This window comes from Seriola aureovittata, chromosome 1, assembly GCF_021018895.1.
Source record: "Seriola aureovittata isolate HTS-2021-v1 ecotype China chromosome 1, ASM2101889v1, whole genome shotgun sequence".
Classification (NCBI taxonomy): Eukaryota; Metazoa; Chordata; class Actinopteri; order Carangiformes; family Carangidae; genus Seriola; species Seriola aureovittata.
The window spans coordinates 29,576,163-29,588,778 of record NC_079364.1 but is presented as its reverse complement, the minus strand read 5'-3'; the positions used below and the strand labels follow the sequence as shown (position 1 = coordinate 29,588,778).

Sequence of the window (12,616 nt, the reverse complement as noted above, 5' to 3'; positions counted from 1 at the left end):
ATTCATCCCATCAGCTCCACAACACACTGCAGAGACGGCAAGATAGACTCACTCAGTTCTGCTGTTACACAGAACGTTTCATTCCAGCCGCTCACCGTAACACTGAACAGCTCGCCTCGGTGTTACAGGTGAACACATTGCCTCACTACCATCTGTACATACTGTCCTTATCATACTTTCACTGAATTTATTTTACACTGCCATTTTGCACACTTCTCTTCGCACTGTTCTTGCTGTTTCTCATGTATATATTGTATATTTTTCTATCTGGCTCTGCAGGTCTGCAATCCTGCAGTTGTGATTTTAATTTTAATTCCATTGTTGTCCGCATTCTTCTGTTACATGACAGATTCCCTGAAGGGATAGCAACTACCTATTTAATAGGAAGATTTTAATCATTTATTTTATTTCAATTAAAAAGTTTCTGTCATCGACATTAGCCAAACAGCAGCCATGGCTAATGTGGGTTGGAAAAACAAACTGTTGAGAAACCAAGTGACTTTCACTGTAAGGAGATGACCAGTGATTGTTCTCTCAATTCATTCTTAATTTTCCATTCTTGATTTTGAATTCAAGACTGTTGGTAACAAAATCAAAGGTTTTCCAAACGTAGTCAGTGTGTGAAACATTGCAGCCTTTACACTTCAGTATATCAAAGCTTGGAATTGGTGGTTCATCTTTTTGCATTGTGGTCCATATCACTCCTAACCATACTTTTGGCCAGGAGGATGTAAATAACCCTGTGCTTCCTCTGTGACACATCACTTTCCCCAGCTGCTTCTTTTCACCTGCTAGCGAGGAACTTCACAGGAAAAGTGTGATGAGTGAGATTCATGATGTCATCTCAAATCCTACCTGGAGCTAGAGCTTATTCTTGACACAAGGGGCTAATGGACATCCTGATAAAGACACTGTACCTACAGCCTTGGTTTTAATTTGTTGTCTATCTTCTGGGAAGGTGGTCTCAGACTTTGTTTACATCTATGTCTTTATATGTACATATTCATGTATTTCTTATATGGACATTCAATATATGTACATACAGTATATTACATCTGTATATGGGGTGATATAGAGCAACCTTCTTCTAAAACTAAATCCAGGAACCTTCTACTTTGCTTTGCTCTTTACTGAACAGGAGATCACTTCCAAGGAATCGCTGTCTTCATGTTCAGTCACAAAAAATTCAGCTGAAGGCAAAACAACCAACCACTTAAAGTCACTAGTGCAGCAACAAGGGAGTGATTCCTCACGGGCTTCCTGTGGTTCTCTGCTTGCTTGGGGGGTGGGGGGGATTTTGCCCCACCATTAACAATGCACCCTACGATTGTCTTGCTTATAAAATCATTTGCAATTAATGTGTTTCTGCAAAATACTACACACGTTTTCACTAGGGTCCGTACATATTTATTGGCTGGTTGTTAGTCACTGAGCATGGCTGCCAAAATATGGGTCACTCTCACTGTGAGGGAAATACACTGAAGAAAAGCAAATGTTGCTGCCTTAACAAAGCGTAGTAACAAGTCAAGATACTGCACGTCCAATGCAGACTTTCATCTTGAACAATGATTTCCCCTTTTGGAACATCTCAGTACTTTCTCCTTTGCATATCCCACTAATGTTTAGCCTTTTTTAATCTTCTTTCTATATTTTTAAACTGTCGTAGTTGTAAAGTATATTGTAAGCTTCATCTCAGAAATGTAAGATACAAAAAAAGTCAACTGAAAGATTAATGTCTTGTATTAAGAAAAAAGTGGCGGCAGCATGTTGTGGGGGTGGTTTGCTGCAGGAGAGACTGTGGCACTTTACAAAGTAGATGATATTATCAAGAAGGAAAATTATGAGGATATACTGAAGCAACATCTCAAGACATCCGGCAGGAACTTAAAGCTTGGGCACAAATGAGTTTATGTAAACATCTTACACTGGGAATGAGATGAAAGATATAAAACTCAAATAAATCATTCTCTCTAGTATTGTTCTGACATTTCATGTTCTTAAAATGAAGCAGTGATCCTAACCTACCTAACATAGGTGATCTTCATTCCGAACTTTCTAATAATAGTCACCAATGTTTATTACAGTATAGTAATAATTATGTTTATTATGTACTTGTTTGTCAAACTGAGAAAAGCTGCCAATGGAAAGGAGACAGGAAGTCGAGTCAATGTCAGAGACAGAGTCACGCTCAGACCTGCGGCCAAAACCGAGTTAATATCAGAGCTTATGAGTGACAATTCAACATAATTAAATAATGTTATGGATTTCTTGTTTTGTTATCAACATGAAATGAATTATTATTAACATTATCTACCTTCCATTGTCTGCATTCATTCCCAACCTTCCGTCTCTAAAAGGTAACATACATGGCTAACTCTTACTCTTACATTTTTGAACTGTATCAGAATCTGATCTTCACCAGTGCAGTCTGTAATGTTCAGAGCATTCAAGAAGACGTATACATGCATTCATGTATAGTGTGACTGCATCCTGCCCATCTTTCAAACATTTCAGTCAAGAGATCCCCTCCATTTCAGAGAGCTCTAGTTTCGATTTAAATTGAATCGCCTTGGCCTGCGAAGCTGAGGGAGCACCATGCTTATGGTTGAATGATGAAAATGGGTACCGATGGTTATCTCCTATTCACCTGATTTAGTGTCCACATCTGTCAGGGAGCACACAGCAGGAGCTTGAAACGTGCCCTTTAATGACACCTTGAAATAGGCACCATGGTCGCAGAGCATGACAGTAACAGAAGAAAAGGGATATCATCGCTGGAGTTTTACTGCTCCTGTGATTAGTTCGGGTTATAATATGTAACGTTTCCGCAGTAAAATGTCTAAAAAAATGACTGGACCAATGTTAAATATTTTTGTTGAGTTGTTTTCTTACATCACCCCAAATGTTTCCAGCAATTCTCACACCTAGAGCAATCTGTGATTTTAATCATGGTAACAGTCTGTTTCATCCAGTCACCTGTCAATGATTTTATATCCTATTATGCACGTGTCAGTGTTGTGGTTGGCTGCCAGAAGCTCATAATTGACTTTTATCCAGTTGTAAGCAACATTTCACATTGATACATATTTTACACTTAGGTTGTTTTCAGCTATATATTTTAACCAGATGAAAGATTTTGGTCATCAGACGTCTGGATCTTAAATTATCGGGGAAAAACCCAAACAAATTTTCGGCAGCTCAGCTCCCAGGCGCTCTGGGACATCCTGCGTCTGCTGAACTGCATTGGTGACTGACTGATTTTTAAAGTAAAACTGCTTAATTCTGGGTTTCTACTGGTTTTAATCCCCTGGTCCATTGGTTATGGAGAGGAGGACACCTCTGTGGATAATTCAGCTCCATGTAAAAAACTCCTGAGCAACTGACACTGAAGGAATCCAAACCAGGAGAGGCTTACAAGCAATGTTGATGAGGACAACAACTCCCATGATCCAGCACTACTTCATCACGCAGCAACCTATTTAAATCTATGAGAAAACCAAATGAATTCACTTTGGCTTTGAACGATGGCGTACAACATGTGAGGGGAGAGAACACTATGTTGTCATTTCAGTTTCAGTTCAGTTCCCTTTAATAGAACAGCTAAGCTGGTGGAATCAGATTCGGTTACAGAGTGAACAGCACAGTTCCATCGACACCAGTGCACAGACAACAACCACCATCTCTACAATCACTTCAGATATCACCATACACACAGCACAACAGGAGCCAAGGAACTCAAGGTCCGAAAAACAGTTTGTCCTGGAGGGCAGCGATTTATAGTATAGTTCTTGCCTGAGGGTAGCAGCTGGAACAGGAGGTGAGTAGGGCAAGTGGGATCTGAATTGATTTTATGTGCCCTTTTCATTTTTGGTATAGGCACTTTATTGATGGAAGTGGGGGGCCAAGTTTTTTTCCATTTTTTTGCTGTTGTAACGGACTGTTCACAGTAATAATATAAATAGTTTTAACACAGTATACAGTCAATTTAGTAATGACTTATGACTTCACAATGCTCTTGCAACAGTAGTTTTAAACTGGATAACATCGCAAACAGTGAGCAAGTTCCTGATGTAAGTGCACAGAAGTGACAAAGGTAACACCAACATATCTTAGCTCTTAGAAATGTGTTGAGCCAACTCCTTGTCATAGATTCTAATGGAGGGATATACACCTTTTGCTCCAAATAATTTTCTTTCATTTGCTATTTTGATCATGGTCCAAAATGTCCAATAGCTGTTAAGTTGGGTTGAGATCTGGAGACTGTGAGAGCCGTAGTATATGTTGACTCACATCACTTTCATACTCATCAATCCATTCAATGAGCCCTGGCACCTGGCTGGGAAGCAATCTGCATTTTATATGTGTCTCCACTTACGTATTTAGGATTTTTTTTTTCCCACTTGCAGCTTTTAAATTTATTGTCCATGCTGCAGGGACGGACAATAACTCACATCAACAAAGTACTCACAATACCAGTAGTTTTAGTAACTTTAAGTAATACATTACAGTAATGTGAGTAATTTTTTCAGTAACGAGTAGTCTAAGGGATTACAATTTGAAATTCAGTCATCACATCACAGTTACTAATCCCAGAAATCCTTTGTTACTTTGACATTTGGAGGTCAGCTTGCGGAGCAGGTGGTAGCCTCAACCAAAAGGAGAAATGTGACTCCAGGTAATTCCAAAGTTGTTCATTAAGGAGTCACCTCATTTGATAAGTAATGAGTAATTAGTAATGTATTTCATCAATGACTAATTTCTAATGTCGAATGAGTTTTCAAGTAACAAGCCCAACATTGTTCTTATGTGAACATATTACTAAAAACGTGATTGGTATTTCCATTGTGCAATTGTGATGTAGCTAATATGTCTTGTGAGTGAACTGTGGTGTGGTCTACTGATAGTAAAGAGACAAGTCTGGCTGCAGTTTCAATGACTGATGTTTCCCTGTCAAAAGAAATGTCTTCATTCTGAGCGACTGACACAAAATCCTTATGTTTTAAAATTGATGAAATCTCCCTTGTAGCCTCTGAAAACATCTTGACACAACTCTGCCGTGGCCACAATGGACCAGTCGACAGGAGTAAGAAATATACACCACTGAAGAACAACATGTAGCCACAGATATCAAAGAGATTGTGCAACTCCTACACCAAAGATTAATCAAAACCAGGGTTGCGATCTAAACCCATGTACGCCTCCACACATCACCTGAACCACATCCATTCACTGTTGAAGGCTGTGAGATGCGACTGAAAGCTGTGAAAGTTAGTGTGTGAACCTTCGACCTAATTGTTTTTGTTACATATACTGTCCCCAATGGCTTAGCACGAACTAGGGTGCTTTAATCTTCAACAGCATTTGAACATTTCTGAAGTGGATACGAATTCACTCTTGAACTAATCTCATCACATTTACATTGATGTAGATGAACATTCGCTGTCTCCGATAAATCGACAATTTAACAAAGCAAATTTAAAAACCAACTACTTGTAATCCAAGATGGAAAAAGTATGTTAGAACAAAGAAAGTGGAACATCTTTAACTAACCATCATGTTGCAATGCGAGTCACACACAAACAGCAGAAACAAAGAGCTCTTCACATTGTGAGTTTGCAGCCAGCCGAGAGTAACGCATACTAATTCCTTCCTCTGATTAAAAGCAAACAGAAGTATTACACTGAAAAACATAATCCCAGAAGGCAACACGGTTATATTTCTATCAAAGAGCATTGCAGGGTTCCCAATGTTGCACTGAGGGGGGGCTACTTCATAAGATTACACACATTTTCACGGTATGCGCGCCTGGGAATAAATGCACTATTTATGGTGGATAAATGATGTGCACCCTGCTGCCCATGTGACTGTGCTGAGGGAGCAGTGTGACATTTAAGAGGAAATGTAGGAATGGATGAATAGGAAGGAGAGACAGATGGATAACAGGCGGGGATCAGAGGTTGTACTATAGCGGCAGCTGCGGTATGGATAACCATCCTCGTTTTTAGAAACTGGTGTTTGATCAATACCTGCGGTCGCAGCGTGAGGTGGGACACAGCAAGAGGAAAGGACTGGGAGGGTAGTGCATGACTCAAAAAGTACAGAGGGTAGCTGGGAAATAAACAAATATGAGAGAGCAATTCAAGAGTGAGCAAAGCAACTGAAGGAAAAACCATTAGGAGAAATGAAGCCTTCAAGATAAATGACCAAATAACACAGTTAATGTATTCATCCCTGACAGTTTGCTTTCACTGTCGATCTACATCATTTCCGTATCATGAGTTCAGACAATGCACTGAATTAAAGCCTGAGATCACTTTGGGAGCATATCTATGGTGCATTACAATAGATGAGTTTGTTAGATGAAGTTGTTGTGATATCATCACAGATTAATTGCAGGGACCCCGCAATATACAAGCAACACTGCTCACGTAATTAAATGAATAGTTCACCATTTTGGAAAATAAACTACACATTAGAATATCAATCATCATCAGCATCTCATGTCTGAGCAGTGAGTGAGCAGTGGATGGATCCAGAACAAGACACAGTCAGATCAGGTGACTGTAAAATGAAAAGATAATGTACCTACTGTAGCAGCTAATTAAAGCTGACTGATTCATTTATATCTTGTTTGTTTAATTGGTGCCCAGTCAGAAACATAAAAACAACAGTTTGTGGTTTTATAGTGCTACTCATTGCTGTAAGTTTTGATACTCTGGTTATTTGCCATCACCACAACTAGACCCAGGAGAGAGAGCTAAGACTAGCTACACGCTCCACTTTCTATGATGTACAAACACAGCAGTGAGTGCAAAGGAGCTGAAAGTGTCAGGTATTGAACGAGCTTCAACCTCAGAGGCTACGTCCATCTTTATTTACAGTATATGGTGTTGAAATAGCCTGAGATGAAAAGTAGTAGTCCCACATCAAGTGGGGGTCACTGTCACAGTAGCAAGCTAGGTTAACATCCACTTCTGCAGGTGAAGCTTGTTAGCCTAGCTACCTTGTTGACAGACAGCTGAAAATGCTAACGGCAGGCTTGTTGAAAAAAGGGGAAGAATTCCATTAGCATTAATGTCTATAGGAGCACACCACAGAAGTTAGCATTGACAGCTTTCAGGATGTCAGTCAACCCCTGCACATGCACAAAGAAAGGCCTTTCCCACAACTGTTGAACTCCGTCCCTCATGAAAAACCATGTTGATAAACCATGTTGGCAATATCAGGGGGAAATATCTATAGCTTGTTCAGGTGTTCTTGTTTTCAGGTTTTTTCAGCTGAAGTTTACATGGCAGCAACAGCAACGGCAGATATTTTCAGATCAGTTTATGAACGAAGAAAATGACTGACGTTAGTTTTCAGGATGGAAGGAAGAGGAGACAGGAGATTTGTTCCCACACATGACGATAATGTAAGAAAATCAACAGCTACTCTGAAGAATGTTGAAAAAGAGCAGACAAGCTTTCACAGTCTTCCATCACAGTTTACCCCTCTCCCCACACACACACATACACACACACACTCACATAGCAGCTTTACCTCTAGTCGGAGGTATTCGCTCTGCTCCTTGGAGATCAGATTGAGGATGGTGCTGCTGTGTTTGCGGGTTCGAACCAGGACTTGGACCCATGTCTTCCGGGCTGGCAGCGGGGACGCCAACTTGTAATGCACGTGACTGTGTCCATCAAAGGAATACTCTGGGACCTCTGGTGTTGGCAGAGACAGACAAACACACACACACACACACACACACACACACACACACACACACAGATCAGTCAGAAAGTGCTATGATTGAGAATAAACACAATTAAAGTTTTAAAGGCAAGGCATCACTTTTTATCCATTTAGAGCTTCACTCCAGAAGGAAGGAAGTAACCTCAAGTAACTTCAACTAAATCAGATCCTTAATTCCCCACGTATGCAGAGAGCTGGTGGCAGGACAGAATATGCAAAATATACAAGTAGTGTGTGTGTGTGTGTGTGTGTGTGTGTGTGTGTGTGTGTGTGTGTGTGCGTGCGTGTGGTTTACTTTGAGTTATGCTTGGTTCTTCTTGTTAGACCCATATTCCCAGAAGTAGTTTTTTTTGTGCACGCCAGGCAGACAAAACCAAGCACACCTAAAATGTTTTCAAAGCCCTTCTTCCATCTCATGGCATATTGAAGTTAAATCTTCCTCTGTCTATTGTTTCCACACGTCTCTCCCTCTTTGTATCGCAACGGTGTAACTTTGACAACGCTTGGTGCTTGATGAGATCCTGCTTGAAGCCTATGTTGTCTTGTGTTTCCCTGCAACTGTTTAAAAGACGCTGTTTGTGTGGATATGAAATCCTTCTAACAATATCAATATTGCAGTAATAAACACACCTCGATCGCTCAGTACAGTAGAGTGAAGTGGGCTAACCTTGCAGAAGCCCCTGCTTGACCTTTGAATGCACCTCTGACATAAGGAAGAACATCTTGGGAAATAGAATTTAATTAAGGCAGTGAAATCCTTCCTCAGAAAATTACAACCCACTCTGCAGTGTGTGAAGACTGATGGATGTCTCTCACCTGAAACAACACAGCCCCTACCAACTCAGCCAATTTTTTTTAATGCAATGATGTTTATGGTCTGAATGTCAATAAAGGTAGGGGGGACATACTAAACGTACATACCTTTGAGTATTTAAACATTACTACAGTAAAAGCCTTTTTTCTTTGTTAAAAAAATGAAATGAAAATATAATGTGTATGCCAGAAATTCTATTTAAAATCAGGTGTAAATATACTCCAGCTAAAGCATCTCCAGGCACAATCTCGATATAGGGCGAGTTAAAAACAGACATAAAGAGGGCTCTTTTTTTTTTTTTTTTTTTTTTTTTTTTTTTTTTGGGGGGGGGTGTCTGTGACTTTATTATAGAGTAAAGAGACGACAGGGGTTGAGAAGCAGACTGTGAACGAATTTGTACCTCTCTCATTTCCTAACAGGGACAGGTCAGAAAAAGGACCTCTTTCTTTTCCTTCCTTCCTTTCTTTCTTTCTTTCTTTCGTGTGTGCTCTGTCTTACCAAATTGCAGCCAGCCTGGGTTTTCACTAACTTGCAAATGTAATCCACACAAACATAAACACAGTCTGTAAGAATACCCGCTGCTTTCTCTTCTTTCAAAGAGAAGCGTCTTTTGTTGCCAGGATCATCATCCATGTGCCCCTACTTGGTCACCGGCTCCAGACTTTGTTGCTTGTTCAAAGATATGAATCATCTCATGAATATGCAGAGTGATTCATTCACATTCCTGCATTCATTTATTCATTAATTCACTCACTTAATTACTCATTGATAAAATGTCTTTCTGCCCTCTATTGGTTGTTTGGAGGCTTGGAAATGACACTAAGTATGAATTACTGAGCACAGAAATCACTGTGGACACAGCGTTACAGTAGTTTAAGAGCTACATGGTGCAATTCCCTCAGAAGAATTAAACTGTTTATGAAAGAGATTTTTGCTAATTGAAAACATAAAAAGTAAGTTTTTGTATCTTATTGATCTAATATTGATTTTATGAACTGACATCCTTGCACATTTTAGAGTGAGCCCAGTGGGGGAGCGGGACCATGCGGTACAAGACCGGAACCAAACAAAACTGCAAAGCCTGGCAGAGGGTGCTGCTATCAGCAAAAAGCATCACTGGAGGTGCGATCCTCAGTCTGGAGGACGTGTACAATGGGTGGTTCAGGACCAGGCCAATGATGGTCATTAAAGATCTCATCTCAGTCCAACTATCGTCTCCTCCAACTGCTGCAGTCAGGCAAACCACAGCCTCCGCAGCCATGAGGCCAAGATAAAGAAAGAGCTGCTTTACTCAGGCCATAAGGATCCTTATTATGGGCACTGCCGAGGGCTCGCATGCTGCTCTCTGGGTAAAACAAGTATTACACAGCAGTAATGAAGAATCCTCAAAGGGAAAGGCGAGAACTTGACCTATATATGCATGAATTTACAAATAGAGCACATCCCACCCGCATAAAGGATGTCACGAAGCAGAGCGCATTGTATAATGTTAAGAGAGGCATAGAAACAGCAATGGGGGCTAATAGAAGTAATTAACTGTGGTTGGTAAGATCCAATAATGACACTAGTCCACTCGAGCTTTATTTTCTATTCATTTCTATTCATTTACTATTTATATCACAATTACAAAATGGTGTTTCCCCCTTTAATCTCCACAAGGATGTTGACAATAAATTCCTGTTAGGTAGATTTAACACGACCTCGACTGAAACTTTACACTGCAAATAAAAAATAAATAAATAATAATAATAATAAAAAAAACCTGTAACATGTTAGTGTGTCTCATTTCATCCACTGTAATCCTTACATGAAACCGAATGGTTGCGTTACATAATGTAGCTGGAGCTATTAGCTACAAAGGTAATTTACACCAGTGACACCAGTGTTTATTTTAAGTGTGATAATTATATGGCCTGTAAATTCACTTACAGCGACAAGTTTATATTTGAAAGCTGTTTTAGGCGATAAAGCATTTATTTTATTTACTACACAGTAAGTTCAGCTGTTGTAGAGCTGTTTTCAGTATAAAACCATTTATCCTCTAGTTTATCATGCTATAACTCAACATAGACACTTACGTTTTTTTTGCCATGTGATCTTTCCAGAACACATGGATGAATTAGTTGTTGTCGATGGTACAGTCTACTGCACATTTGAGGTGTTTCTTTAATGCATATGTTTAAAAAAAATAAGTTTGGCTTACCCTCTTCACACTGGTTTCCTGTGTATCCCGGCACACACTGGCAGCTGAAGGAGCCCCACTCGCCGTGACAGCGACCCCGGTGGCCGCAGGACGGATAGCCCATGTTGACACAGCTGCTATCGGTGGTCAGGCAGCCCGGAGAGCTGGACTGCGAATCAGCCGGGGAGCCCAAATCATACAGCTGAATTGAGGAGATAGAGGGGAGGCGATGGAGGGATGAAAAATGTAAAGAGGAGAGGAGAGGAGAAGAGAGGAGAGGAGAGGAGAGGAGAGGAGAGGAGAGGAGAGGAGAGGAGAGGAGAGGAGAGGAGAGGAGAGGAGAGGAGAGGAGAGGAGAGGAGAGGAGAGGAGTGACAAGACGTGGAGTATGAAGAGATGCGGATACGAGGAGAAATGAGAAATGAAAAGAGGGAAAGGAGACAGTGTTTAAAAGGAAAGAAAAAGGGAACGAGGTGAGGAAAGGTGAGATGAGAAGATGGGAAGAAAGAAGAGTTGCCAATAAGTAAGTAGCTTACAAACAGGAAACAGAAAGACAAAGCGACAGCAGAGAGCAGGGATTTGGGAAGACACACAGGGGTAAGTAACCGGAGGGGGGGTTAGAGTTTGTAAAGAAAATAAAGTCAAACGGAGAGAAAATGAAAGAACTGAAGAGGAAAACTTTGAAAATGTGTTGAAGGACATGAGCTCAGGGTACACTGTGGCCTTCTTTTCCACTCTCATCTCTCTCTCTCTCTGTCTGAGTCTCTCTCACACCGGAAACAATCTTCTACCAGACAAACAGCACGGCCGACCGTACAGAAAGCTGAAAGGGCGGGAGAACCTTGGACGGCTACATGTGTCCCTCACAAAAGCATAACATGAAACACATTAATATATTCAATCTGTTCTCCCACACTTTATGAGTACTGTTGCTGATGTGGGAATGCAAAGGGGTCGTAATAACTGACAGTGAGTCACAGCATCAGGGAACAGCCGATTGGCTTTGACCTCCAGCAGAGAGGCGTGTTATTGGTTGCTGACCTTTAAAAGGCTAGGTCTTCTTCTGCTCGCCGGGTTTGGATGTAAATTGCAAACACGGACATCAGCAATCAATGACTGAAAGACACATTGGGGTGTTTGCAATTGATTTGACTGTGCATCTGTGTCACTGTGGTGTGTATGTGTGTGTGTGTGTGTGTGTGTGTATGTGTGTCTGAGCAAAGCACTTGGACTAATATATGAGTTGAATGCAAAAATACACCTGCTCCTGCTTAAATTACAAATCGTGGCCTCAGCTGAGAAGAGTGTCACACCCCCCGCACAGAGACGCTGTAGGCTGTCCTATTTGCCAAGATTAATTTCAGGTGTTGGGTATAAAAATGTCTCGAGCCCACAGGAAGGGAAAAAACAAATTTGAGACCAAAATACAACGGTGAGGGTGCTGGGTACAAGTGAGTGAGGTTTCACCTAAAAATGGCTGAACCTCGTAGCTCTGTCTCGACTCAGAGGAAGTCATGACGGCAGAAACAGGGTTTATTGTCAGAGCACAAACTGTGAATGTTAATGATGGTGATCAATGACAAATTACATGAAAAACCATCATACAGTCACGATAAGATGCTGGCCCACCGTGAACCACCAGAATGACATCAGTGCTACTTGGAATACAGTACATGGCCAAAAGTTTGCAGACACCAATATATGACTGATTCCATAAGTCTCCACTCTGCTGGGAACCTGTCACGGCCCAAAGTTTTTTTTGTCGAATTTTTCAATGAAATTATCTACCTGACATCATGTTTTACTGAAATTGCTCCTGATGTGTTTTTTTCTAACAAATAAATGTGGTCAGGGGTTAAATTGGGAAGAGGCACAACCTTTGT

The 12,616-nt window shown here is 40.8% G+C and overlaps 1 protein-coding gene across 2 annotated transcripts in view; it reads right to left on the bottom strand.

Annotated features, from left to right (window-relative positions):
* si:ch211-186j3.6 (neural-cadherin) overlaps positions 1-12,616 on the bottom strand; it is a 308,958-nt gene that overhangs the window by 50,587 nt on the left and 245,755 nt on the right. For both annotated transcript variants that reach the window (XM_056399571.1, XM_056399635.1), the window contains 2 exons: positions 10,755-10,935; positions 7,540-7,706 (listed from right to left, as the gene is read on the bottom strand). In XM_056399571.1, coding sequence (XP_056255546.1) covers positions 7,540-7,706; positions 10,755-10,935 — 348 coding nt within the window. The remainder of the gene's footprint in view (positions 1-7,539; positions 7,707-10,754; positions 10,936-12,616) is intronic.